At 49.0% G+C, this 26,167-nt stretch overlaps 18 protein-coding genes across 18 annotated transcripts; 9 read left to right on the top strand and 9 right to left on the bottom strand.

The window, feature by feature from the left end:
* The first annotated feature begins 73 nt into the window (after window positions 1-73).
* Window positions 74-2,718, top strand: ASPWEDRAFT_340476 (uncharacterized protein). Its single transcript, XM_040833916.1, has 5 exons — window positions 74-597; window positions 675-2,200; window positions 2,254-2,421; window positions 2,496-2,587; window positions 2,643-2,718. The coding sequence occupies exons 1-4, from the start codon at window positions 229-231 to the stop codon at window positions 2,554-2,556; spliced, it is 2,124 nt and encodes a 707-aa protein (XP_040692387.1). The 5' UTR covers window positions 74-228; the 3' UTR covers window positions 2,557-2,587; window positions 2,643-2,718.
* ASPWEDRAFT_340230 (uncharacterized protein) lies at window positions 2,605-3,302 on the top strand. The gene has a single exon (XM_040833913.1). It carries the CDS (start codon window positions 2,646-2,648, stop codon window positions 3,252-3,254), a length of 609 nt encoding a protein of 202 aa, XP_040692386.1. The 5' UTR covers window positions 2,605-2,645; the 3' UTR covers window positions 3,255-3,302.
* A 75-nt stretch (window positions 3,303-3,377) lies between these two features.
* ASPWEDRAFT_36385 (uncharacterized protein) lies at window positions 3,378-4,330 on the top strand. Its single transcript, XM_040834444.1, has one exon. The coding sequence runs from the start codon at window positions 3,420-3,422 to the stop codon at window positions 4,242-4,244; it is 825 nt and encodes a 274-aa protein (XP_040692385.1). The 5' UTR covers window positions 3,378-3,419; the 3' UTR covers window positions 4,245-4,330.
* Window positions 4,331-4,337: 7 nt separating this feature from the next.
* ASPWEDRAFT_36384 (uncharacterized protein) lies at window positions 4,338-6,444 on the bottom strand. The gene has a single exon (XM_040834443.1). It carries the CDS (start codon window positions 6,333-6,335, stop codon window positions 4,377-4,379), a length of 1,959 nt encoding a protein of 652 aa, XP_040692384.1. The 5' UTR covers window positions 6,336-6,444; the 3' UTR covers window positions 4,338-4,376.
* On the bottom strand, window positions 6,439-7,476 carry ASPWEDRAFT_36383 (SIMPL domain-containing protein). The gene has a single exon (XM_040834442.1). It carries the CDS (start codon window positions 7,351-7,353, stop codon window positions 6,691-6,693), a length of 663 nt encoding a protein of 220 aa, XP_040692383.1. The 5' UTR covers window positions 7,354-7,476; the 3' UTR covers window positions 6,439-6,690.
* Window positions 7,477-7,682: 206 nt separating this feature from the next.
* ASPWEDRAFT_180217 (uncharacterized protein) lies at window positions 7,683-8,488 on the top strand (the record flags this gene model as incomplete). The annotated part of the gene is made up of 3 exons (XM_040831831.1): window positions 7,683-7,933; window positions 7,982-8,091; window positions 8,158-8,488. Exons 1-3 carry the CDS (start codon window positions 7,871-7,873, stop codon window positions 8,486-8,488), a joined length of 504 nt encoding a protein of 167 aa, XP_040692382.1. The 5' UTR covers window positions 7,683-7,870.
* On the bottom strand, window positions 8,480-9,499 carry ASPWEDRAFT_65682 (uncharacterized protein; the record flags this gene model as incomplete). Its single annotated transcript, XM_040838810.1, has 3 exons — window positions 8,480-9,103; window positions 9,149-9,290; window positions 9,338-9,499. 3 exons carry the CDS (start codon window positions 9,497-9,499, stop codon window positions 8,721-8,723), a joined length of 687 nt encoding a protein of 228 aa, XP_040692381.1. The 3' UTR covers window positions 8,480-8,720.
* A 1,147-nt stretch (window positions 9,500-10,646) lies between these two features.
* On the bottom strand, window positions 10,647-11,410 carry ASPWEDRAFT_24610 (uncharacterized protein; the record flags this gene model as incomplete). The annotated part of the gene is made up of 2 exons (XM_040832639.1): window positions 10,647-11,289; window positions 11,340-11,410. 2 exons carry the CDS (start codon window positions 11,408-11,410, stop codon window positions 10,647-10,649), a joined length of 714 nt encoding a protein of 237 aa, XP_040692380.1.
* A 529-nt stretch (window positions 11,411-11,939) lies between these two features.
* ASPWEDRAFT_168597 (uncharacterized protein) lies at window positions 11,940-12,661 on the top strand (the record flags this gene model as incomplete). Its single annotated transcript, XM_040830317.1, has 2 exons — window positions 11,940-12,552; window positions 12,615-12,661. The coding sequence occupies 2 exons, from the start codon at window positions 11,940-11,942 to the stop codon at window positions 12,659-12,661; spliced, it is 660 nt and encodes a 219-aa protein (XP_040692379.1).
* Window positions 12,662-12,724: 63 nt separating this feature from the next.
* On the bottom strand, window positions 12,725-13,794 carry ASPWEDRAFT_168596 (uncharacterized protein; the record flags this gene model as incomplete). The annotated part of the gene is made up of 2 exons (XM_040830316.1): window positions 12,725-13,684; window positions 13,741-13,794. 2 exons carry the CDS (start codon window positions 13,792-13,794, stop codon window positions 12,725-12,727), a joined length of 1,014 nt encoding a protein of 337 aa, XP_040692378.1.
* Window positions 13,795-13,838: 44 nt separating this feature from the next.
* Window positions 13,839-16,056, top strand: ASPWEDRAFT_168595 (uncharacterized protein; the record flags this gene model as incomplete). The annotated part of the gene is made up of 3 exons (XM_040830315.1): window positions 13,839-15,142; window positions 15,192-15,945; window positions 16,009-16,056. The coding sequence occupies 3 exons, from the start codon at window positions 13,839-13,841 to the stop codon at window positions 16,054-16,056; spliced, it is 2,106 nt and encodes a 701-aa protein (XP_040692377.1).
* A 168-nt stretch (window positions 16,057-16,224) lies between these two features.
* Window positions 16,225-17,803, bottom strand: ASPWEDRAFT_48878 (MFS transporter; the record flags this gene model as incomplete). The annotated part of the gene is made up of 5 exons (XM_040837178.1): window positions 16,225-16,730; window positions 16,778-16,861; window positions 16,914-17,193; window positions 17,239-17,652; window positions 17,702-17,803. 5 exons carry the CDS (start codon window positions 17,801-17,803, stop codon window positions 16,225-16,227), a joined length of 1,386 nt encoding a protein of 461 aa, XP_040692376.1.
* Window positions 17,804-18,207: 404 nt separating this feature from the next.
* On the top strand, window positions 18,208-19,826 carry ASPWEDRAFT_180214 (fungal specific transcription factor domain-containing protein). Its single transcript, XM_040831830.1, has 2 exons — window positions 18,208-18,355; window positions 18,403-19,826. The coding sequence occupies exons 1-2, from the start codon at window positions 18,346-18,348 to the stop codon at window positions 19,776-19,778; spliced, it is 1,386 nt and encodes a 461-aa protein (XP_040692375.1). The 5' UTR covers window positions 18,208-18,345; the 3' UTR covers window positions 19,779-19,826.
* A 455-nt stretch (window positions 19,827-20,281) lies between these two features.
* On the top strand, window positions 20,282-21,153 carry ASPWEDRAFT_168591 (uncharacterized protein; the record flags this gene model as incomplete). Its single annotated transcript, XM_040830314.1, has 4 exons — window positions 20,282-20,352; window positions 20,403-20,687; window positions 20,924-21,024; window positions 21,095-21,153. 4 exons carry the CDS (start codon window positions 20,282-20,284, stop codon window positions 21,151-21,153), a joined length of 516 nt encoding a protein of 171 aa, XP_040692374.1.
* A 2,041-nt stretch (window positions 21,154-23,194) lies between these two features.
* On the bottom strand, window positions 23,195-24,280 carry ASPWEDRAFT_75347 (uncharacterized protein; the record flags this gene model as incomplete). The annotated part of the gene is made up of 3 exons (XM_040839536.1): window positions 23,195-23,829; window positions 23,877-24,155; window positions 24,205-24,280. Coding segments are annotated over 3 exons (990 nt in total), but the record flags the coding sequence as incomplete, so codon positions are not given.
* Window positions 24,281-24,438: 158 nt separating this feature from the next.
* On the bottom strand, window positions 24,439-25,766 carry ASPWEDRAFT_36379 (uncharacterized protein). The gene is made up of 3 exons (XM_040834441.1): window positions 25,674-25,766; window positions 25,360-25,622; window positions 24,439-25,312 (listed from the first exon to the last, which is right to left on the bottom strand). Exons 2-3 carry the CDS (start codon window positions 25,365-25,367, stop codon window positions 24,487-24,489), a joined length of 834 nt encoding a protein of 277 aa, XP_040692372.1. The 5' UTR covers window positions 25,368-25,622; window positions 25,674-25,766; the 3' UTR covers window positions 24,439-24,486.
* On the top strand, window positions 25,280-25,856 carry ASPWEDRAFT_36376 (uncharacterized protein). The gene is made up of 2 exons (XM_040834440.1): window positions 25,280-25,312; window positions 25,360-25,856. Exon 2 carries the CDS (start codon window positions 25,377-25,379, stop codon window positions 25,647-25,649), a length of 273 nt encoding a protein of 90 aa, XP_040692371.1. The 5' UTR covers window positions 25,280-25,312; window positions 25,360-25,376; the 3' UTR covers window positions 25,650-25,856.
* On the bottom strand, window positions 25,427-25,921 carry ASPWEDRAFT_36375 (uncharacterized protein). The gene has a single exon (XM_040834439.1). The coding sequence runs from the start codon at window positions 25,842-25,844 to the stop codon at window positions 25,668-25,670; it is 177 nt and encodes a 58-aa protein (XP_040692370.1). The 5' UTR covers window positions 25,845-25,921; the 3' UTR covers window positions 25,427-25,667.
* Window positions 25,922-26,167: the final 246 nt, after the last annotated feature.

The following is a 26,167-nucleotide window of genomic DNA, read 5'->3' as shown; positions in this document are numbered from 1 at the left end:
AGCCGGCGCCAACTCATTTACCCCCCTGTCGCTTTCAGTCGCAACTCGCGCCAGCCTCTTTCATCGCGAGCGGAATTCCATTCTCCTTCCATCCAGTTAAAAGTCAATGATGCACTTCCAATTCTGAGAACGAGATGTCTCGATACTTTTGTTGCAAAAAGGCCGGATGAATTCTATTGGCATATCTTCAAGTTACCTATGACCCATAATTAACGCAGAGCCAGCAAGATGACCACCTATCTAGCTTCGGCACCAGTCGTCCTCCAGTCAATGCAATCTATCATTGACATTCTCCAAGACTATGCGACAGCAGCAAGCCAATTGGGTATAAGGCATAGGGGGAGCAGGAGAGTTCGCGATCTGATCTTGGCGCTCAGAGTCGAACGCAGTGTCCTAATAGACATCGTGACCCACGTTTTTGGTCACCAATCCAATGATATGATCGAAGGTCGGACTGCTCCGACTGACGAACAATTGCAAAACAAGATTAAAGCCGCTCTTGGGCCCTCGTTGAGACCAATCCATACACTTCTGCAGCAGCTTCTAGGGATTGTGCGAGAACTTGCTGGGTTATTAAACCTCGACGATAGCGATCAGGTAGGCTGTTTGTCTCTGGAGATCTCAAATGTAAAAGAAAGCCCCCGGAATAAGTGCTGATGCGAATTATTATTTAGGAACCTTGGAAAAAACTAACCGATAATCGTCGCGGTACCGGCCGTTGTCCGACGGACGCTCTCGCTCAGAACGACACAGATAACCGGTTTTCAGAAGCATTTATGATCCGATACGAAGGATTCAAGCTAGCCTGGCGTAATCAGGGATTAAATGAATACCAGTACAAGATCAATAGTGTCAACGAAAAGCTACAATGGCATGTCGAGAGGGCAAAGCAGACTTCCAAGAGTAAACTCCAGAAGGATCAGCTCCGGCGACTGGACAAATGCCACAGACAAGCATTCGTTCTCTCCCGAGTTTTTGGTTCACAGCAAGGCTTCGATTGCAGTTGTCGAGATAAACACCTCGTACTTCTCAGGTTGGAAAATACGTTGCCTCGGAACGTGGACACTCTTTGTTTCTCTCAGACACCGGTATTTAAAGTTATCCTCCATAACCCATCGATGCCGAGAGGGGCTACCCGGCTCTTGGGGAGAAATAGACGATTCTGGCAATGGGCTGAGCTTGATACCTGGATGAAGGATAAAAAGCAGCTCCGCCTCACACCGTTTCAAGGGGATTCCAGCGACTCTGAAGATTCCTTTGACCTACCAAAGACCAGTACAATCAGGGACAAGATTACTCGATTCCAGGAGACCATTCTCTGGCCTTTATCAACACCTCCACCACCGGGTATAAAGAGTTCATTGAACCTTTGTATCGCCGCTCTCGAAGTGCAATATGCCCAAGACGGCATAATCGGCATGTTGGGTACTAAAGATACGGGGTCCCTCCAAGTTCGTGTGCAAAAGCCAAAGGTTGAGTCATGTCCCTGGACCTCGGTCTTGTCCTTACGCAACATCATCGAAGATCCTGCAATCTCACTGACAGCATTTCCCACTGAGTCTCGACTGAGATTGGCGTTGACCATGGCAACGAGTGTTCTCCATCTGTATGAGACCTCGTGGATACACCGGAGCTGGACTGGGAATGATATCCATTTCATTCGCTCTCAAAATGGTCTAGTGCTGACTGAGGCTTTCGTATCACAGTCGTCTTTTTCACCAGATGGAGGGATTTTCCCAGGGGAGATAGCACCCAGCATTCTTGAACCCACAATATTCGCATTGGGCAAACTTCTTACCGAACTGTCGCTGGATCACACATGGGACGACATCCGTCAATATTACACGCGGAAATCCATGCCGGAATGTAACAGCATCTTGATTTTAGATATGGCAGTTGTAAATTCAATTCTTGACAACGCGTCAAACGAGAACCTCCCGATCGCCGACCGTCCTTTTCATGCGGAAGGCTCCTACTATTTAGAAGCCGTACGAACGTGCCTAACCTGTGATCTTGGAGAAAAGTTCTTTTTGGATAAGGATGGAATGCGACAAATTATATACCAAAGAATAATTTGCCCGCTGCAGTTTGCTATGGAGGATAATGGGAATATGCTTCATACCCATCCCGACCTTGCTGAGATGGACATAGAGGAATGTCAATTTGGGATGTTTGATGATAGGGAGGCCAGGCCTGAAGCGTATAACACATAATAACTATTCCCTGCTAGAAATTATACGCTGACTCTATAAGCAGGATGGCTCTGGCAGAGGAATGGTTCGACCTTTTCCGCGAAAACGTCTTTCCCCTACTTCCCAGACGAAGTTTAACGCCAATACGAGGCCTAGTCAAAGTTGCTATTCTGGACACTGGGATTGACCGAAATGATGCTTTTATTAAAAGGAATTCGTATCGCATTAAGTACAGAAATTTTGTGGTCGATGATGACGATGCATGCCCTACTGATACGAATGGTCATGGTACATTCTGCACAGCCCTCCTACTGCAAATTGCAGAGAATGCGGACATTTATCATGCACGGGTGACTGCCAGTAATAGTTTGGAAAGTCCGGAATCTATTGTTGAGGTGGGTAGACCTATACAGTGATTTTTAATTGCACCAAACTAACGTATCTAATCAGGCAATGCAATGGGTAATCCGGGAAGGCGTCGATATCATTTCACTCTCATTCGGCTTTCACCGTCGTTCTGTGAGTCTTGAGGGGATACAAAACTGCATCCTGTCTGCATACAAAGAAGGGATTGTCATCCTTGCCGCTGCAAGTAATGACGGGGGCAATAGGGGCATAGCATACCCTGCCGATCAGAACGAAGTGATATGCATTGGTTCTTCCGACGGAAAAGGAAACAAGTCACCATTTACCCCTGGTCCATATCCATACACCAAGAACTTCAGCACACTCGGAGAGGGAGTAACGTCTTCCTGGCCCTCGAGTCTGAGTTCGAATGGTAGGGGACGAACGAAGGTCATGTCAGGAACGTCAGTAGCGACTCCTGTCGCCAGTGGCGTCGTAGCGGTAATCATCGATTACCTGAGACACTTGCCTGCAGGAGTTGATGAGAATCTTGAATTTTTATTATCTCAGCTCAGAAGTAAGAAGGGAGTTGAGGCAGTGCTTCTTAAGGTATCGGAGGTCAGCGATGGGTTTAATTATATCACCCCGTGGAGGTTATTTAATGAGAGTAGAAAGAACGGGATAGATCAGATTTTACTAGATGCACTCCGAAGTTAATCCAAATTATATCTGACCTCCTTAATCTGAAGCCTCAATTGCTATCAATAGTGATCCAAGTCGCTTATCGAATCCCTGTTGCAGGGATATCGAATTACCCCGCCAGATCGTCTTCAGCCTTCCCTCGGACCAAGACACATTTTCCATCCAAAACCATCAACAATCATGGCGAACCAAATCAAGACTTACTTCTTAGTCCCAAACTGGGACTTTCCTCCCGACTCCATCACTCTAGGATCCATAATAGACGATCCATTCAACCCGTCAACCCCCCTCTATACCCCGGATACTCTGCACGAACACGATCTCAACATCTTCAAAACCACCAAATCCAACCTCAGCCAAACGATCGAACACTCACGAACCCGAAAAATTGGCCTTTTTGCCAAATTCCTCCAAATATGCGGTCTAGGCGCGGAAGCGTCAATTAGCCGTGAACACGCTGACATCAGTTCCTATTCATTCGAGAAAATGGATACAGCCTGGATTTCCCCATCCCAAGACCTCATCGAACAATTGGCATCACATCGGGATGTGAACAGTTTCCTTAAACAAACAAACTACAAAGAACCAGTCTACATAATAACAGGCATCAAGACAGTCGAAGGTGCAAGGGTAAGAACACTCCACCGAAAAGACCGCGGGAAAACAGCCATGTTCGGTCTTGATGGATCGGCTACTGGATTACCGATTTCTGCTGGTCCGCAGGTTGATATCAGTCGAGGGGATGTAGAGGAAGCGCAGTTTGAACATTCGTCGCCGTTTGTGTTTGCGTATCGGGTGGTGGAGGTAAGAGTTGATGGGAAGAAGGGCGTTAGGGGGAGAGAATATGCGGAGGGGGCTTTGTTTGGGGTTGGGGATAGGAAGGAGACGATGGGAGTAGCTACAGGTGGTCTTTCTGGGGATTACGATATGTATGAGTCTTTGGATGAAGATGAAGGGGAGTGTGTTTGTGTAATTCCTGTTGATGGGATAAGTGTAGTCAAATAGAAAGCCAGAGTAGATCGAAAGGGAAATGGAAAATAAAATGTCAAAGGAATAAAACTGTCATGCTTGAATCAATACCACATGACTCCTAAGCGGTAGAAATCGTAATGAGACCATATAGGGCTGTATATTGGTTTATATAATAATAAATATCGCATGTTCCATGTTTAAATCAATATCAGTGTCCGTTCCTTTTCCATTTATGCTGTCCAGAGCTCCAACCCGTTCCACCATGGGTAGATCTACGGTAAAGGACCCGATTCTGCTATACATTGTCTTGCCTTCCACTTCTACCGGCTCTAGTATCACACCCAACAAATCGCCGTAAGACCTGGCTAAACAGGCGTGTCTAGATTTGGTTCCGCTAGGTATTGTGTAGCTTGAATCATCGGGTCGACCAAATACCCGATGGGTAGCCCCTGTTGGCTCACGGCAATAGGGCATTCCGTCAATCGATTCGATTTCTAGACAGACTGCTTCAATTGTCAAAGTAGCAAGCAACACCTTCTGACCTTGATGGTTGTCTTTGGTTGACATCAAATCCCAGCTCTTTACATGTGCCATTACCTTGCCATAAGGAACACCATCTAGTGGGCCATCAACCGACGCCCAGCTCCAACTTGGCACTTTGATCTGCCCTTGGCCGTTCTTTTCCTCGATGAAACTATGCATGCGCCTGGGTGGTGCCTGCAATCGCTTTAGGCCTTCAATGTGTACTGGTGCCCAGTGGAGACTGTGAGGTAGCATCTTCCAAAAGTGGCCCACAAGATATTCATCATTCATGGTTTTCCCCCACCGTGTTGCAATGGCCGATAGTGCAACCAACTTCTCTTTCTCAGGACATGTTAAACTCCGCTGAGAATACTCCATGACAATATTTTTCCACATACGCTGACAGAGAGACGTATTCAATCGATCCGGCATGATCTTGCGCTTCAGATGATCCATGTTGATTAGAGTTAGATCATCCGATACGATTTGGATCCCCTCTGGAAAAGATTCGCATCGGTTGTCACTCTCGAAGCAATCCCAAAAGAGCTCACCCAGCCCAAAGCTGAGAACGCGTGGAGGAAGAAGCCGCTCCTGTAAAGGCCACGCGCGGTGCCAAAGTGGTTGATTGTAGAGCGCATCGCTATAGTATCCGTCACAGAAAATTGTGCACTTGTCGCTGCCTTCAAAGAATCCTTTTCCTTCCACTTCAAATGGCGGAAGTACACTGGGAGAGCACCCGCCTATGCAGCTTTGATCTGGATCTTTAGCTCTGCATAGAGCCAGACAGATAACGCAGTTGGAATACACATCTTCCATCCGAGAGGACTCGAAAAGCCATTCTTCATGACAGCCTTGGGCGATACAGAGCGCGTCAATCCAGAGATAGCGAATGGCAAACTTGCTTTTGGAGAGATTCTTGATGAAGTGAATCACCTCTTGAAACGCGCTTGGAAGCTCAGATATAAGAATACCCTGTTGAAGCTCTGACAAAAGAAGACCCCGTGGATATCTGGCTTGCTTTTCAGCCACCAGGCAGGGAAAAGACGAACCATCACCCCAGCAGTAACTCAGGGCCGCATAAGGGCCGGATATCTTCTCCTCTGCTGTCACAACAATCCGCACCGCGCCTTCCTCTAATACAAGCAATCGAGTGGGGACAAAGGAGGGCTGAATGTTGTTCAAACATGTTGCATGATGATTCAAACACTCGTCCATCCATTTGTGAGTGGCCTTGATGCCTTGTTCGAGCGCAGTCTCTGAGCTTCGATCCTTGTTACCAAGACCTATGCGATAGACACCACTTGGAGTAACGTTTAGCCAGTAAGAAAGACCTTCAGGGGTGCTTCCATCGTCTGCCAGTATTGTGGCCAGTATATTGACGTCACCTATAGTCCCACTCGGGCCACTCATGTGTTGAATGGGGAACACCAGACGACTCCCAGGGACGTCGCACTCTGCAAGGATCCGCTGCCATAGATGCGTGCAGATCCGACAACCTTGTTCTTTCGCTCTGACGAAAGATTCGAGGCTGCGATGATGGACATGATACTCCCAGTGGGCTCGTTGAAACATAGGTTTGCATATCTCACAAATGTTGGCCATTTTGAGTTCTCAATCGAAAACCTTTTTATTATCTCACAGCGATGTCCAGGCCGGCAGATGGCCCTTCGTGATGAGATATCGTGATGGCTAATTAGCCAACATCCCCGCCATTAGCGCGATCCACAGTCGATGACTTGTCATGGGTTTATTGGATGATGCTGATGCACCTTTACCAGAAGGTCTACCTGGGTAGCGGGGTGTGGTAGAAGACGGAAATGAGTGGTTGGATCGTGATACTTTTGGCTAGTAAGCGCCCAGATCTTTCCCTGACTGCTAGCTACCATTAAAAAAGCAATTAATCATATTTATTATTCTTGATCACGCATTCATACCTAATCTTAGTATCTGTTTCCCCTCACTCGCCTTTAAAGTTCACCTGCACCGAATTCGTAACGTCAATATTCCTCGGCGTCAGATCCAAATCCTCTCTCTCATCCTCAGCCCCCAACCCCGGCGCTGCCATGCAATTAGCCATCATCCGCGGGGGATACCCGTACGAACAATCCGTATCTGTAATTTCCACCGGCACGACCTCTCTCCCAATAACGTCCGCGTAGTCCTTCGCTTTCTGAATCGCATCCACCATTGCCTGTTTCCTCGCGCGAGAGGAGAGATCTTTCTTGGTTGCGTCTGTTAACCGCCAGTCCACATTGCAGATCTCGATATTTGGGTGCGCGCTCAGACGGCCGGTGACTTGGCCGAGTCTTTCAAAGTCATGGAATGTCGCCTCGAATGAGATCTGGGAGAAGTACACCCGTTCGCGGGGGTTGCCGTCGTTGTCGCGGGGGACTTCTGACCCGCTGCGGACGGACTGGGTTGAGAAGGCCGAGACTGGAGGTGATGACTCGGCTTGGAGCTCTTTGAAGGTTTGTTGGACTTGGTTTGCGGTTGCTGTTGCTTCTTTGGAGACGATGTCTTTGGAGGGGCCGTCGGATTTGACTTGGAGGGAGAGGACGGCTTGTTCGGGGCGAGCGTCGATGGATGAGTTGCCCGTGACGGTGATAGTGATAGGTGCCATGATTATCTTGAATGAATGGAATTTAATGGATATGTTAGAAGACGTTGCGATGTAGGGAAACAAAAATGAGAGGAGAAAAAATTGGAGAAAATAAGCGCTGTTTATATGTGGCTGATAGAAGTGACGTCATGGGGCTGTGCTGTGGCAGTGGCCCGGCAATGAGGTTACATTAGCAACAATGATATTATTATGGATTTCATGTGATAAACATAATTTAGGAACCCGTGTGCTTAATGTTCATATAGTATTGTGAAGATGATACCTGATGATGCTCTGCCAAGTCAATGCAGAGACGTCAAAACACCTGCCTATAGACAAAGACGATCAACCTCAATATGGCAACGAAAAAAAGCAATCAACCAAATTCCAGTCCAGGGGTAAAGATAGATATCATCGAATTGCAGAGTCGACATACAGCTGCAAACCGGACTGGCTATGAAATAGATGATCCGCGGGATATGGTATACCCTCCCAGGGTCAATTGCAAGTCTAACGATAGAGAGATAGTGGCGCCGTGATGGCTTCTCCGGCTCAAGAATGTCCAGAATCCCGTACAAAGGAACAAGCGCTAGACAAAAAGGTTTGACGAAAGGGGTCACGGATAGAATTTCGACGAGTCATGATGTAGAATCCTGCGGTTGCTCTCGGCTATGATCGATGGGATGGAAAAGCAACTTACAATCCGACTGGAAGCAAGCGAAAACAGGGATACCAGATCTTCTTACCAGGTTCGCGCACGTTAGTTGCTGGAGGTATAGTCTGGTCTACCTTGGTATTGCAGACTGATGTCTCTGAATCGTATAGCAAACTGAAGGAAGAAGCGAAATGGTGGTTTGAGCACTCGGATGGGGATGTCAGCATTGTGCTTATCATAGCTATCAACCAAGCCTATGTAAGGTTTGAGATAGTGCAGCGGCCGTTGCAGATAGCTCCATGCACCACTCAGCCACGGCCTTACTCTGTCCAGCAGGTGATAACGACTCCGAGTACTGTCACTGGTGGTCCCATGATTCTTCCGTTTCAGACTTTGTACGACCGAGGGCGTGGACAAATCGAAACAGGCATCGCTATTACCGCGGAGGACTTGAGAGATATCGCTGATGATATTTCATGGATCAATCTGAATGAGGGATAACGATGGAATTAAAGTTCACTATGCGTGTAACCTCGTTCCGGGATAGAAGCCGTAGACTAGCAGTGCCAGCTATACTATTCCGTCGACTCTAAATCTATAGTCACGAATCCACAAACAGTATTTTGGTGCCTATTGAAGGTTCAGCGCTCCTTCTGTCTCTCTGCTTTGTCCATGGCAACCTCGGCTCTTCTTGCAGCCTCCCTGGCATCATCACTCAGCTCTTCCCTCACTCTCAATGCCCCCCATTGGCTCTTCCAGAAGTTCCACCGTTCCATATTGAAACCCCTCTCGCCGGTCCAGAGCTGTGTCTCGTTTCCCCAACCAGTGACCCACGGATTATTCTGCTTATCGGCATTTCGGAATGGGTTATAGAGAAATTCCTTGCTGGCGAGGATGAAGTACTGTGCTGCGGCAGAGACATTGCTCTCCTCTCTGGCGGTAAGTCTCGTAAAATCGATCCTCCTCTCCAGTGCTTCCACAATAACAGCAACGCCCAGTAGTATCCATCGATAATAAAAGCGCCGATGAGGCGAGCAGTAAAGGCATTGGAGTTTATCCATTGGGCGCATATAGGTTGGAGAAGAGGTTTGGCTCGGTAATGCTGGGCACTCAGCGCTAACATCATCAGTATTATCACTTTCAGGGGAAGGGAGCACTTACAGTTGAAATCATTCCTCCAGTTCTCTCCAAAACCTACATCTCTTTCATATGGCCAGATTATTTCATTCGCCCCTTTGATTTTCGGAAGAGCCAAAGTACTTGGAGTAGATTGAGGATATCGTCGTGTGGTTCCTGGTGGCCCCTGGCTAGGAAGAGCAGCAAGGCCCAAAGCCTTCCAGGCCGGCTAACACCAGGCCCCGGAATGGTGGGCCATTTAAGCCGAGAAACTGTATCCTGCAATGGGATGACATCATCGAAGTACGAGGTCAGAGCGGCGACTTCGAAAGGGTCCAACTTGGTGTCCATCTCATTCGCAATGCCTGCAAACCATTTCGCGTATTGGCTATCCATGATGCAGAGTTGACTCGCAATGAAGAAAGGGTGAGAAAAACATGAACGAGAAAGAGACGCTGAACAGGCGTTGGGAGAATTGGAGGAGACTGAAGTTGTCCAGATTGGGCAGGACCATTGGACGTCAGAGCAAGTGAATCGGTAGTGTCACACAAACAGCGCAAACAATGCGTTGTATCATCACCCCAGCCAGTATTAGAATCCGACTGGCCATCAGAGCCTCTATGGAATTATTCTACATTTCGAGATCGGTGATAAATCTGTACCGGAGATGTTTCGGGTAATTCTTGGAACTAGTAATATGAAAGTTATTAGCAATTGAGCACAATAAGGGTATGATTGTAGAAATATTCTATTCTTGGGGATGCTGGAGAATGTCTTCAATATTGATGGTTGGATTTCTGGCGTGACTGGTGCACCTCCTTAGAAAGATGGCATCAAAACAGCCAGCGAGTCGACTGGGAGAGACTTGATCACAAATCCACATTCCACCACGCCTGTCAATAACGCTAAATCTCACCACAATTACGTGCTCAAAAAGATCCAATATCGGAATTCTCCTCACCCAGATAAATTTTAGAAAATACCCAAACGGAATACACCAAAATATCATACAGTCGAAAAGCCAGCTGCGGTCAAAATAGGGCCTGTGGGTCTGTCTGGGTCTAGATCCCGACCCGAAAAGTCCCACGGGTTTCTCCTTTTAGTGCCAGATCGGCCTTGATGCCTGATAAACAAGGCGGTCAAGTGGGACTTGGCGAGCCCTAAATACACGACATCGTGGAATTATTCTGGCAGTAGCAAGCACAACGTGGACGAGATAAATTCTCTGCTGAGATAAAAATGAATTTGCTTGGGTCTATTTGTAAATGCCAGCTTGAATAATACTATGGAGGTTTTCACGTTGGGTTGCTTCGAGTGCGTGTTATATATAATGGAATGAAAGTTGAAACCACATGACAGACTTCTTTTTCTCTACAAGATCAATCTACAATGTAGAAAAATCCGAATGAAGGTTCAATTTCGTATTCGATGATTGAATCATACTGGGTACCCAAAGGTAGCTCGACTTTTGTTATAAATGTACTAGATACATGTAACCAGCTACCCATAATGTGTCAAAGCAGACTTCCAACAGCCGCGACATTTAGTCGTCCGCAGGTCTCTGCCAATCCAAGTTGACAAAGATAACCTCAGCAGGCTCAGACGGGCCACCAGCATGCTTGACCAAGATGGCACCCTGCTTGAGTTCATCGTAGAGCTCCTCGAAATCCTCACGCAGCTCACCATTGTCCTTCTCCAAGAAGTCCTCGATCTCGGCATATCTCTCGACGTGGGCGTCAATGTCGAGTTCCCTCTTGATGATGTCAATCAAGACCTGGTTGCCAGGAGCAGTGAGGAAGTTGTTGGGCTCCCTAGGGCGAACGTGGGCGTAGATCCAAGCCTGTCCACCGGCAAGGGCCTTTTTGTTTTCCTTGATGAGCTTGGGAAGCTTGTCCTTGGCGCGTTCAACTCCACTGGGATCGTTGCTGTAGTGGGCGATGATAGTTCCCTTTGTGCTCACGATGACAGCGCCAATGCATCCGACGAAGCCGTCACTGCCGAGCATGGCCTGGTCGTTGCCGAAAGCGAGAAACTTCTCATCGTTCTGGAGGACGGGAGTAGCGCGGTTGACGAGGTCGTCGCGGAATTCTTCGAATCTGGGTTCGAGACGCTTGTTGAGGCCAGCGACAGCAGGCTCAAAGTGAATGGACCAGGACAGAGACATGTTTCTTCCATAAGGGTCCTGGCTGTTTCTATATTAGCTGAAGCTTGGAATGAAACGCGTCAAGAGACATACCCATCGAACCCAGTCCACCCAGAGACGCAGACGGACAGGAACGAGAGAAGGACGAAGAGCAAGGACAACATCTTGCCCTGAGACGAGATCATCTTGACGATGAAGCGAGTTGAGAGAGGAAGGTGGTCAAGAGAAGAGATGATGAAGGGAGGAAAGGATGAAGAGGTTGAAGGATCGAGAAGGGTGGGTGAGAAGAAGTGGGAGAAGGTCAATGGGAGGAGATATTATATGACTTCCCACTAGGACAGAATTTTCCAGTCACATTTTCTCTCTGCAGTGAATATTCCAGTGAATGAATCAGTAAATATCAGAGTGAATATCAGAGTGGGGCTCACTGGGAAATTTGACAGCAAAAATAAAAATGAAAGATTTTCTAATACAAGCCAGCCTCTCGCTCGACTTCCCTTTCTGGCATAGCCCCTCACACAGAAGGACATCGACTTCTTTTTCTTTCTCGATCTCTCCTTCTCCTCCCCAGACCTGCCAGACTGCTCAGCTATCCACTGGTGTTAGACAGCTTCGTCGTGAGTATCGTATCTCCCAATTTGTATGCATTTTTCAAAGAATCGTTTCTAATATCTGGCTCTTTAGAACGCCGTCATGATGGTCAAGAGCCTGATCCCAGCGTTGATCCCACTGGGGGAGATGGTTGCTGCGTATAGCGGCAATCATCATGCCTCCCCGACGTTGAGAAATGGCAGTCTCTCCAGCATTGTGAATACCACGTCAACTGCTTCAATGCCGTATTCCTCGCCAAGTTCTCAGTTCAGCTCTTGGGATACGGACCAGTCCGTTGATATCCCTTCAAAGTCCTTGGACAAGAGAAAGATTCCTACTATGCTCACTATCCCTGGACCGGAAGACTTGGAACTCATCCCATCGACCAGCACCGAAGCTCCTGTGGTCACAGTTCAGACAGGACTTCCAATGTCAACCGACTCGTCGTCTTTGGATTCGTCGTTTCAGGCTACAACTGCAATGGACCCCCTTCCACCTGCTTTTGCTGATACAATGGCACTAGGAGCGGAGACCTCATCTAACAATGGATGGTTCACTCTCCCAGGCCTTCCAGTGTGGCTGTCTATGGTCCTCCCTACACCGGCCTTGCCCTCTGAGCCAACGTCGGGCTTGGATCCAGGGTCTCCGCATCACACAGCCTATGTCGGATTGTTTTCCTTCCCTATGGATGAGGAGCCCTCAACATTGCCTATCAGTCAGTTGTCGTCAACTGTGCAATCATCGCCTGAGGTTTCAGAGCTGGTTTCTATCTTGGAGCCTTACTTGTCTGCATCGGTGACTACAGAGTCGTCTTCTGCAAGTGAAACATCTTCTGCACCGCAGTCTTCAGAGATGTCTTCTACGATTTCTTTACCTCTTGTAACAACTCAAGCTGCTTTGACGTCTGTGACTACAGCTCCAGTGAGCTCGGAACCGTCGTCCTCTACCGGATGGTTTTCCCTGACCTGGATTCCACCATGGCCATCGTCGGTCTCGTCTGTTCTGGATTCCAATTCCGAGTCCTCTCCAACTGCAATGCTCTCGACGGCGTCGTTAAGCCCTGAGACTTCCTCTGACAAATGGTCTTCAGAGCCACCGGCATCGCTGCAATTGCCTCCTTCGTCGGGCTCAGCTCCAACTTCAATGGCATTCACGACAGATTTAATGCCTACAAGATCATCCGATTCAGAGTCACCGTCGTCCGTGAGATTGCCTTCGGGAATATCGTCATCGGCCTCATCGGCTTCAACCTCAGAATTGCTTTCTCCCCCGGCATCATCCTTCACGTCTGAATCCGTGTCTGCAGAGCCATCGGTGCCAGTGTTTTCTAAGTCGGACGGATGGTTCTCGCTGCCATGGTCTCTAGGGCCGTCAACTTCAACCATGGTGCCATCGGTTACCTCCCCTGCAGAATCCATATCAACAGTGGCGTTGGGCCTAGATAACTCATCGTCTGTCGCATGGTCCTCTATGCCGTGGTCTGCGGTGTCGTCTACATCTTCGCCACCAATGCTATCGCATTCTCTGTTGACATCTCCAATGGTCTCGGAACTACCAACTTCAACTTTCCAATCCCCAGTTACATTCGGTTCGGAAACACTATTTTCGGCGAGCGATTCGTATTCTTTGTCACAGCCAGCCGTCCAATCGTCTTCTGCAGTGTTCCCAAGTGTCTCATCTCCAGGTCTGTTTCCTTCGATGTCACCCTCTCCAGAGCCATTGAACTCGGCGCATCTATCGTCAGATCTGTCTTCCAGCCGGTTGCCTTCATCGTGGATTTCCGTCTCGACATCTTGGCCATCGCCATCTCGTGTACCAACTTCAGAGGCCTCGATCTCGTCACTGCACTCGCCTGAACCATTGCACTCAGCATCGGCGCCCTCCAGCCTGCCCTCCTCGGTACCCTCGCCTTCGCCTGTGCTGTCAATATCTTTGTCATCGTCGAATCCTGTGCCATTATCATCGATTCAGTTGACTTCAGAGGTCTCTTCTCCAGTGGCAATGTCTTCTGGATCATCTGTCCCGGTACAGGTGATATCGGCCAGCTCTCCAATTCCAAGTTTATTCCCACAGCCCGGCTCAAGTGCTTCACCGTCTCTCTCCACGCCGACGTCCGAACCGGTGAGCTACACTTTTGGATCATCTTCAAGCTACCATGTGTCGCCGTCGTCTATCCCGCAATCCCAAACCACTACAGTGGTATCAGAGTACGATTCGACGTCGACCCCGGACTCTTTCAGATTCACTCGGACTGCTGGGGGAATCATAGATGATGACGGAAGCGATGATGATGACAATTCTGGTGATGATTCTGGTGACGACTCGAAACCCCCTTCCCCGCCAGGACCCCCAGGACCCCCAGGACCACCGGGGCCTCCGGGGCCTCCTGGTCCACCCGGTCCGCCCAAGCCTCCTGGACCTCCTGGACCTCCCGGGCCTCCAGGGCCTCCAGGGCCACCCGGTCCCCCAAATCCTAACGACCCATCTGATCCACATGACCCTTCTGATCCGCCTGAGCCTACGGACCCGTCTAAGCCCACAATCCCACCGACGACCCCAGTACCGAAGACCACCCCGCGGACTACGCCCAACGGTAGTACAACAAGAAGTTCGTCGTGTAGCATGGCGTCATCGAAGGTTTTGTCGACCGAGTTTGTTTATTGCACAGTGATCTCGACACAGGTCGCCCGTTCCCCAACGACATTGACGTGTTCAACATCAACCAAGTCCAGAACAATCACGGGCTGCGATATAACGGGAACGCCGATGACCACTACAGTGACGTCGGATCGAACGAAACACGATCTTTTGGAAATGAAGACCTTTATTGTCAGCGCAACGCCTTCCAGCTTTAATCCACTCGCGATACAAACGTACATGGTCAGCTCGACCCCATCGAGCTTTAATCCACTCACGATGAAGACGATCCTCGTTGGACCCAGTTCTTGCAAGGCGCCCCATTGGAGACCTCCATTGACGATGGACAAAATTCAGGTTGGAAGTTCATCGCCCGGGCCATCCCGATGTCGCTCAAGGCCCCCGCTCAAGATGGAAACGATTGTTGTGGGAAGTCCATCGCCAACCCCAACACGTTCGAAACATGCCCATCCTCTTATGATGCATACGATCACTGTTGGAAGTCCAACGCCGACTCGAACAAGACCAACTCACAAGTACCCGTTGATGATGTCGGAAATATTCGTTGGCCCGTCCTCTATTCTCAACATAACATCGTCTATTCCTTTCCATAACCATTTGGGCTCCTTGCTACCTCCGCCGATGCCTACTGTGACATGCGTTGAAAAGTAAGTACCTTCTTCTTGACCACCATAATCACTACTGACAATCGCACAGAGCCGGTCCCCACATAGACGTCGCATACTGCGAATGTACAGAACCTGGATCACTGTTCAACGCCCCAACCATGTTCGGAAAGAGCCCATGTGCCTACACTACCAGACCAAGAATCACCATCGGTGCAAAGCCAACTCAAACAGCTGCCACCCTAAGCCCCTACACGTTCACAAACGGCCACAGAACCGTCATGGAGTGTCTCGAACCAGCGACATCGATGTTCGATGAATCGATACCCGTCACCTACTGCCCCGAAGGCGCAGCCACGCCCGTTCAAACACTCCACCCCCAGCCCGGCACGGCCACGATCCACGTTTACGAAGCATGGGACACGGCGGTGGTCGTTAATTCGGACTTCTTTCTCACGGCAGTGATGAAAGATGTCGATGGGGTGGTCGTCTCGAAGCAGGACAAGGTCAACGGAACACAAATGAACGAGAATGTGACCATCCCCATCGACACATTCCCCGAGTCCCCGTTGGTAATCACTCCCTGCACGGATATTGACAAGGCCGACGGCTTCGACAGGCTTTCGTTCAATGTGCTGCAGTTTGAAGTCCTCGATGTTGCTTTTAACACGGAAGACGACGACGAAGACAGAAAGGGTAAAGGAAAGACAATTCCATACTGTACTGTCGGCAAGTGGGACGAGGGTGGCTTTTTGGAGCATCTTTGGAAATTCATCCAGGCAATCCCTGGTGTCTCACTAGCCGAAGAGCTTTTCTACGGTAGGACGGATATTGGATTCATGCCGGTATGTGTATCCTCTTCCACCCTTTCTTGCGCTATGCGAATACTAACTTGTGCGAACCTCTAGAACCGTCAAATGGATTGTTATGTGATGATCCCCGAATATGTGCCGTGATTTCGACTCTGCCAAACGTTTTCTCTTGTCTACCCTGGATATTTGTCTGATTAGATACCAATTGAATATGACTCCTTTGTAATTCAATAATTCTTCAACCCCATTCGTATCTCTATTCGAGCGTATACTCAAGTAACGTAGTTCATATCCCTGCTACACTCAATCCAATCAATCCCTCCCACCCGAAAACCGACTCCTCGCCCTCATCCACCCCCCAAACCTCAAAAACCCAAACGGAATCAAGCACATCCCCAAACTCAAAATGCCCAGCAAACTACACCCCCACGGAATACCCAATCTCTTAAACATCGGCACAGCAGCCAACGGCAACACAGCTCCGAAGATACTCCGACAACAACTCGCAGCAGCCATCGCACTCGCCGCAAACTCATGGTACGCGTCGATGAGGTAATTTATCAATGCGACGAAGATCAGGAAGAAGCCCGCTCCGAACGGAATCCCAGCGAGCATGGGTACGATCCAGTGGATATGGGGCGATGATGTCCAGCCGAGCCAGAAGAGGGCGAGGACGTAGAGCGGTCCGCCGAGGCAGGCGAGGGGGAGGCGTTGGTATTCTTGGATCTGGGACCAGGGGGCATTCTGGGATTTTGCGATGTGGAGGAGGGAGTCGTAGTAGAGGAAGATGGCCATTCCGAGAATGGCTCCGAGGGCGACTGTTTGGTTAGTTAGTTGATGAGGAGAATTGAGGTTAGGGTCGTACTTGGGAGAAAGGCTAGGCCTGCTACGCCGCTGCTCATGCTGTATATTCCTTTGAAGATGAGCGGGTATGCTTCGAAATACATGACTATAGCTAGGCATCAGTAAACTTATCACCCGAGAGGGGGTTGCCGACTCACAGAATATCGCACTAGCATATGATAGATAGAGACAGGTGAAAGAAATGATCGGCTCGCAGAAAATCATATACAGAGGTCTAGTCAACGCCTGCGTCAAATTCCTTTCGACGGGCCTCGCGTCCTCATGCTTAAGAACCGCTCGACATGTCTCCGGAAGAAAAAGGGTGGGAATCAGTGTTACACCCGCGAGTATCAGAGCGACCCAAAAGATCCATCTCCACCCCAGCGACGCTATGAACCCAGATATCATCGGAGCGAATTGTGGACCCGCTGTTGTTATCTGGACTCGTTAGAATAAGTCATACCTTCTGAACAGAATGCTTACAGCCATCGAAAGTGCCATGGTCCGACCACGAGACCGAGGCGAGTCATACACATCTGCAAACAAACCTCCCGTCACGGCAATGGAACTAGATGCGCAGATTCCACAAAGCGCTCGAAAGATAATCAATGCCGGCCAGTTCGGGGCGACAGCGCAGGCGAGAGTGAAGATGGTGAATAAGATGAATGTTCCGACCATCACCAATCGTCGACCATAAACTTCGCTCATCGGACCAAAGGCCAGAGGCCCGAATACGTATCCGATTAAGAAAACTGATGTTGGCAAAACATGTTGTGTCTCGTTTCGGACATTCAGACTCGAGGCGATGAAGTCGATTCCGCCGCTTGGGATTGTCGAGTCAAAGACGCTATTGAACAGCGTAAGGAGACCAACAAAAACGACAAAAACCTTTTTTCGCTGAGAGATAATTGTTAGACCTGAACCTTGGTTGATACAATGTTCTTACCTGGCTCCAAGTATATGGGTTTTCGACGTTTCCAGGCGTTGTTCTCCCTTCTAAATCGTAGGTTGTCCGATCGTTCTGGGAATTGTTCAGCAAGAACCCCATTTTCCGGTCACAATGAAATTGTCCAAACTTTACGATCCAAAAATTGTCTTTCACCTCAAGTACATATTTATACCTCTCATCCCATAAATTCACTTCATCAAAGTAATCTCCAAACCCCCGCACGGACAGAACCCACTATAGATCAATATCCCCCAATCAGATTGCGGCGAGTAACAGGGATTAACAATCCAGGGCAACTGATAGCGCCGCTAACCAAAAAGCAGATAATTATGATCCTAATCAACGCCAACACTCTCTTTTTATCTTTTTTGACTCATCGTTGCTTACGGATGACGGGTGCCCATTCTTCCCACGCCCGACGGAGGGAATTTACGGTGAGTGCGCTTGGGATCGGATAGCCGGTATGTGCTAATTCCTTTGTCGGAAAGGGCTGTTGGAGATGTCGTGGTCGTAAAATCAAGTGTGATGGGGGATCGCCGTGTTCGAATTGTCGCCGTCTGGGAGTAGATTGTGATAGCGTCAGTACCAAACTTGTTTGGGTTCAGGATGGCCAATCTTACCGATCTACCGGGCGACGATATATGCATTGTGGTAAGTAACTCGATTCCCCGAACTTGCATGATTCTCACTAGGGACAGAACGCACCTGGGCAAACAACCCCCTTCTTTCATCAGATATAGTCGACCGTCTGATTGCGCAGTGCGACAGTATCGAACCGGACAAACCATGGCCATCGAATGCTAAGAACAGCCCATTTTCCGTTTTTCAGGCTCTCATCCCATCAAACTCATTGCTGTCAAACGTCAACAAGATGCTAGCTGCTGGACCAACCAACGCAACTCACACAGACCCCCAAAACAAGTTTCTTTTCCATCACTATGTCAACCACGTGGCGAGCGTCATGATGCCATTCGAGCATCCCTGGAACCCATGGAAGCTGTACTATCCTGCCGTCTCACTACATGACACCCTTTCAGAGGAGAAAGCTTTGTATCATGCAATCTTAACTCATGCAGCATTTAATCTGGGTCATTTGGGTGTTGATCAAAGTAGGATGATGGCGTTGGCTACAAGGCACTATAATTCGTCAATTCAACATTTGAGCAAGAGTATTCGGAGTGGAAGACAACGCTTCAGTAGCACATTAGCGGCGATCATGACTTTGATGATGGCAGAGGTATACAGTGGGCAGTCCAGAAAATGGCAGCATCATCTGCAAGGTGCATGGGCCCTCCTCAACTCACAATATAGTGATCCATGGAAAGAATCAAGATTTGCATGCTTTTCCACGCAGAGCTTGTTGATAGTCAAGATAATCAGCGGGACTTCTTTGCCGAATACCGAGACCACCGAATCAATCCAATCCGACCTTCCTTTATTCTCCTCCCCCATCCTATCGACTCCGCAGTGTGGATTCACGATCGGGGCTCAACGGGCCCTCCTGGAATGTATTTCGATGATAACCGTGGCTGGTCGACAGATGCAAGCCAAGAATTCGATAAACACTCGACTTGCGGTCGATCGTATAGTTGCTGATGTTCTAGGTCGTCTTGAGGAATGTCAGTCTCAGCTATCATGTTATAGTGGCCAATCGGACTCTTTGGGGCAGGAATTGGCACGATATCAACTCAACGCATTCATCTTCGCAACGTATATTTATCTGCACCGGTCCCTGTTGGACGTTCCACCGTGGCGAGTTGCACATTATGTCTCTCTAACCTTTCAGAATATATCAGCATTTTGTACGAAGAGCATTGGCAATTTCTCACTGTGGCCGGCATTTATCGCTGCGGTAGAAGCATACACGGTGAAGGACGTGGATCTGGCACAGGCGTGGCTGGAGCAGTCTATGTCCTTTGGTCTGGGGAATCGATTGCTAGTCAAGCGAGTGGTCGAGGAGGTCTGGCAGAGAAGAGAGGCGATAAATGGAGAAACTGGAATGGAAAAGGGACTGATCACGGTGGACTGGAGAAAGGTGGTAATGGATCTCGATGTTGATATCCTGCTGGTTTGACCTACGAAGCCCTAGCCCTAGCCCTAATGTATATTGACTACGTCCCGGACCACTACTGTCTTTACTCTGGGTAATGTCTACCAGCGTATGAAGGTCATTCCCTGAATCCATGGAATTGTAGAAATAGTCAAGATGGCGAAACTATCCTTCTGCCTAGTTAGTGAAGATAGTATTCTGCAGATATAAAAGATGAAGCTATCTCAGGACCAACTCTTCTTTCCATCTCAACTCCATCTTTGGTTGGCTTCGCCTTCCTGCCAACGGCTATCGCGCCTTCCTCTAGCCGCGTCTTCCGCCGCTGGCGATGTCGACAGTTTCTTCTCTACATTCCGAATTCCCCTTCATTGAGCTCTCACAGCACGCACAGCCATCAAAATGGCAAGTCGGCAATTATCACTGGCATGGCCTCCTTCGGGCTATGATACCTGGTACATACCGCCGTCAAAATAATTGATGACACATTGAACCCCCTTCAATTTTCCGCCTCGTGGCAACTGGCCTTCATGGTCTTAGAGATCGTCTTTGGCGCGATGTTCTTGTGGGTGCCGCCAGTGCTCCAATACGCGGCCCATAGGTCAGTTCAAGATAAAGCATGGATGAATTAATGTGTTGACAATTGATAAGATGGACTGATCCTGCACTGTTTGGCCTTCCCCACCGGCTCCGGCTGCCTCCTCTGTACCTTTTCGTGGCCGGCTTCGTGCCACCTCTCCTCCGCCGCCTCTACCGCCGAGCCCTGCACCGCTACCTCCGACGGCGACGCTTCTTCCACTCAGGGTCTCATGGATGCCGCCTCTGCTCCCACGGTCTCTGCCAGTATGGTCGGCCTTCTGGTGGCGACATAGGGTCGTTATTCGGTACGGGCAAGCGGGAGGTGTCCCCTCAGGTGGGAAGGGCGCCCCAGAAGGCGTAGGAATTCATGTATATAGATTGTCATACCAAGATGGTTTTCAGTCCGCGGTCAATGGAAACACTAGAAGAAACTGAGAAGGATGATTTTTGTTGATAATTCATAACATTCAATAGGAGCAATAATATTGGTCATATCCTATAGAAGAAATGTAGTATTATCCTGTCCAATTTTTCACTTTTTGTTCAGCTCGTCAGGATCGCGAAATCCTCTCCATCGTACTGACCATCTGCAGGACCACTGCCACGACCACGGCCACGGCTGCCTCGTTGACCACCTCGCCGGCGCCGCTGACTGCCTCCACTGCCAATATTGCTCTCAGTCCTCTCAAATCAGGTATAACTCAGGTATAACTCAAAATTCATAACTTTGTCTTTTGCCCTACGTTGGTGTTCACTATGGTCAGTCCATGGAGGCCGGGATCTCGCAACAAACCCTGTCGAAGTCATCATGGCCACAAAATAAGCTACTAATTTGCATAAGCATTGGTAATAATTGGGCCCCATGGCTTGCTACTATAAGCCGACGTGCATATATGACCTTAGCAAAGAATAGTAGATTTAATATCATGCAACTTAGAGGATTACTGCATGGTAACTATTTAGTCGATATCATAAATGTATTAGATGATATCAGAAAACTGAAATAACTGAGGTACCTACCTCCTCTTCGGCAATTCCCGACCGGTGGTGATGATCGATAATTAATATTGCATTTTTAAATCATTATTAAAGGAGAGAAGGCAGGCCACCGGCCACGAGAAGGCGCGGGCGAGGCTGACGTGAAGGTAGAAGACGAGGCAGAAGAGGCATGCGGGGAGGTAGAAGCAGGGCGAGAGACAGACCATCTTTTCAATCATCAGTATATCAATTGATAATTACTCGATATCGAACTGACCTGGGGGCCGCGTATTGGACGGCAGTGGGTGAGAACGAAACGAGCACCACGAAAGCGCCCACTATGGCCACGAGGGCCAGGAGCCACACAGCGACGAATTGATTTCGAACCAGACAGTTCTAGTAGAGAGTCCATTTTGACGGTTTTCGCGCTCTGGGTGGTTGACGTTCTACATGGAATGTACGATGCAGCAAGCCCAATAGCAAATGTTGTTAGTGCGCCTATGCCTTTCCCTCTTCCCTTATCTGTCTCCTGCTTCATCAGGAAAGCGAACCCCTCACCATCTTATACAACAACCACATTCAATCGTGCAGTGCAACTTGTTCTTGCCGAATGTTCCATATTGACCCTTTTGTGTCTTGCGGGGCTTCTTGCAGCAGCCGCAATCGCGGAAACAGCACCCGAAGCGTAGGCACCTAATCTAATCAACAAATACTTCGATAGCTTGTCCAAAATGTCATATAAATTGGGACCTCAAAAACATCCACTCTATAATCTTCCGCCTGAACTCCAACTTCTGATCATAAATTACTTAGACTTCTGGGATATAGTTGCAGCCATTGAAAGCACCTTGTTCACTCCATAGTTGCCTGTTGGATCAGATCATATAAGAGAGTTTGATGAAAATGGCAATACACTCTTGCACATAGCAGTAAAACAGAATTATGAAAAAGCCAACTAAGTTCCTACTATCTGCTGGTGCTATTACCAGTATACAAAGTCAAGTACCTAAGGACCACGCAGCCACTGCGTTATTATTCGTTTAAAAACGAGGGAATCTTGCTATCTTCAAAATGATCCTCGACAGAGGGGTGAGTGTTCACGAATGGAATTATAGCGGCGTATATCCATTCCATTATACTTTACAGAGCGGACGTATAAGCATTGTCCAGCTTCTTCTGACATAGGCGCCGAGCAAGAAAAAAACTATGATATTGAGACGTGTTTACATTTCGCTGCTAGTAATGGACATATATTTTTAGTACGTGTGTTAATCTCGCATGGATCACTATTGGCACCGCTACTTAGAGGCGTAACAGCTCTCTGGCTTGCCGTGGCTAATGGAAACCTTGGTTGTGTTCGGCCTTTTCTCGAGGCAAGGGCAGCTGAAACGGAACCTCGTGGTTCTGTCTGGGCATGGCCTCTATTGAATCTGGCTGCCGGAGGGCCTTATGCTGCACAGGCAGGTGATATAGCGTGCGAACCAAGCATCAGGGAGATATCCCGGTTTCCAGCTCCATTTTCCAAACCAGGAGAGAAGGAGTTATGGGCTGGGATTATTCGACTGCTTGCTACATCGGGTGTAGATGTTTTTGGGAAACTTGAATCCGTAACTCCACTGCACCTTGCTGTTATCGTTGGGGATTACTCTGTATTGGAAATTTTGTTAGATACTGGTGCTGATATCCACGCAGGAAATGAAGATGGACGGCCCGGGGTTATATTCGCTCCTCTCCGTTGGAATATAAAGATATTGACCGTCTGCTGTCAAAGACAAAGCAAGAAAGGCTAAATGAGATGAAGCCAGTGATATAAGTGAATCCAAAATTAACACTAAGAAGATTATGCACAATATATGTACTTCTGTCGTCATCATTTTCTACTTGCTGCCACAGATGTCTTCAAAAACACCCAAAGTATGCTTCCAAACCAAATCGCCTGCTCCCTTCTTGTTCAGCTCATTCAGAACACTCATATTCCCCCTCGCCGAGCCATCCCAGTTGAGAAGATACGCCCCAGACCACTTAGCTGCACCTGAACCATCGCAGGATGAAGGGTACTGCAAGCTAGTCGCTGCATACAAATGCCTCTCACCCGTCTCGACGACAGGTACCTCCCAGGGCTTCAACAGGAACATCAATCCACTCAAAGCCGTCTTCGTGATCATCCCGCACTCGCGGAGCAGATTTGTCCTCACGAGACCGGGGTAAGTATGCACAAATGAGGTGTGCGGGTGCAATTCAGCGAGTTTCTGCATACTGAGAGATGTCATGGTGATGGCGTGGTTTTTGCAGTTGCGGAGAGAGTAGTTTGTTTTCAAAGAGAGATCATCCTCGATGAGATGCGCTTCGCCACCGGCTTCGAGGACGGAAACCACACTCGACAGACTGGGTCGGATTGAGGAATTGGACTCTTTAGGTTTCTCAGTACCTGCTTTGGTTAATTGAGGCAGCAGGTTCGCCAGAAATCGCATGCGAGAGTAATAGTGCAGACTGAACTTTTTATCCAGTCCTTCGTCGGTTTCTGCGTTCGTTAGCGAGTAGCCCATTACTTATATCAGCGATACGCACCATCTGGGCCCTTATTAGTTAAAATGCCACTACTCAACACCAACAAATTCACTTTCTCCTCCTTTTCCTGGATGGCTTTACAAGCCTCATCTACCGCGCGCAGGCGCGTCGCATCGCACTTGATGAAACTGACTTCTCCAGATGAATTAACCTGGCGCAATTCATCAATAATTTTCGAAGCCTGCGCTTCATTTCTTCCAACGAGATAGACGCGTGGAGAAAGCGTGTGCTGCACAAAAGCGCGAGCGGTGGATTCGCCGATTCCGCTCGTTCCGCCGACTGGAAGATGTTAGCTTGGAGGATATGCCGGTTAAGAGGGGATAGATACCGAACACGGCGACGAGATCAGGACCGTAGTCCTTGAGAGCCAAATTGCTCTCTCGTACTGTTTCTAAGGATACCATTTTGTGCATGCGTTGTTTGTTAGAGGTTTGGGGAATGAAAGAGCTGCTGTCTTGATATCATGATGTCAGGTGATGTGAAGTGGGGTCGGCCCATCCAATCACAGCCGCCGTATGTGCTATCTACCGCACTGATACGATAGAGATGTTTTTCAATCTTAGCCACAATGATTCAAAATGGATAACTTCTATCATAGATTCTATATCATCTATATATATAATACATTATATAATACCGTCGTATACTCACGCTTTTCCACGAGGGACAGACGAAATCTCATACATGCCCTTCTCTCCCAGCATCTGAATCGTCCCTCCCCGAACCACGGGATCTCCGCTGGAATCGCATCGGGCACCGGCACATCATCCCAGTATGCATGAACTGTCTTGTCGCCACGGAGGATCCGGTTAATATTCCTCATTGTGCTGTACATTGTTCCCCAGCTGAAAGGCGGGTCCATTCTCCCCCCAACATCGTGGATATCGGAACTCTTCGACGAGAGTCCAGCCGGTCGATAGCCTCCTACTAGAGCGGGATATGTTGAGAAGCATCGTAGGTCGCCACTGCCGCACATGCGTCCCAGTGCCACGTCGATCTGAGCTCCGGTGTCCAAGTGATCCCCAATGTCGGACGGGCTGACGGAGAGTGCGGCGAGGATTCGCTGGGCGCCGCGGTAGCTGACGGCGTACATGCCGGTGCACACGTCATCGCTGGCGGTGCAGACGAGGCGAGCGTGATCGGGTTTCTCGATGGGAGGGGGGTTGCGCAGGTAGGGTAGGAAACGATGCGGTGGGAGGACAGTGGGATCGTTCGGGGTGAAGAAAAAGGGCAAGTCGGTGTTGCAGACCAGTCCGCAGTGACCGAGCCAGATGATGTCCCATTCATCGCCGTATGGGGAGTCGGTGGGGGTATCGCTCGTTCCTTGGAGGGCCCGGAGTGCGATCGCAAGACTCTGCAGTTGGCCCTTGAACATGACGTCCCAGTCGGCGTCATCTTCCAGTATAATCGCAGTGGCCACTCTCTCTTCCACGATGCTATCGCGTGGTCAGATTAGAATGGAAGACGGGTAAAAGTCGCATACCGCTGCATCACATTCACATGCGCTCGTCGAGCCGCATACTCGTTCGGCTCGTGGTCGAAATTCCAGTTCTAGTAATATCAGCAGCTGATAGCATCAAGCTCTGGCATTTGGATCGTCACATAAGGGTAGGATTTGGCGTTGACTTGGTCGGGAGTAACCCCATCGACCCAGTCGACATGAAAGTCGGTAATCGACGCACCCAGGATAATATTATCCCGCTTATCCGGTCTGCTGGGGAGGTTTATTCCGAAAATCTTGTGAACCTGGTCTTTTGTCAGCAGGAGAGTTGATGCTTCGAGCAAACCGATTCATACACCCAGAGTCTCATTGCGAATAGCCTGGATGTCTCTCCAGACCCCCCGCGAGCCTCCCCGCACCGAACCTCGAGCATGAGGACCCGGCCATATAATGAAGAGGATCACGATCACTCCGACCACGTAGAGAAGGGGTCGGAGGAGCCGTTTCTGCACTGTCGACATGACCATGTTTATCTGGGCCCGACAGGAAGACGGCAGGATTGGGAAGACATGCTAGCGACGCAGGAACCAACGGCGGTCCTTAAGTCACATGCGTTTCATTTCTCCTGAACATCTCAGCTTCAGATTTTAGGCGACGAAGTGGAGACGCAATTTTCTGATTGAAGCTATTGGGCTGTTGACGCTTTTGGTTGGGCAGGATTAAAGCAGCGGATAGCTCCGAGTGGGGCTCGTGTTATAGTTAGCCGGGCTAACTGTATCTGGCTAGTGTGTGATGGCATTGGATTTAAAGAGTCAATGACTACAATACTATTAACTAACCACGAATATGT

This window comes from Aspergillus wentii (genome assembly GCF_001890725.1).
Source record: "Aspergillus wentii DTO 134E9 unplaced genomic scaffold ASPWEscaffold_2, whole genome shotgun sequence".
Classification (NCBI taxonomy): Eukaryota; Fungi; Ascomycota; class Eurotiomycetes; order Eurotiales; family Aspergillaceae; genus Aspergillus; species Aspergillus wentii.
This window is presented reverse-complemented; position numbering and strand designations above follow the sequence as displayed.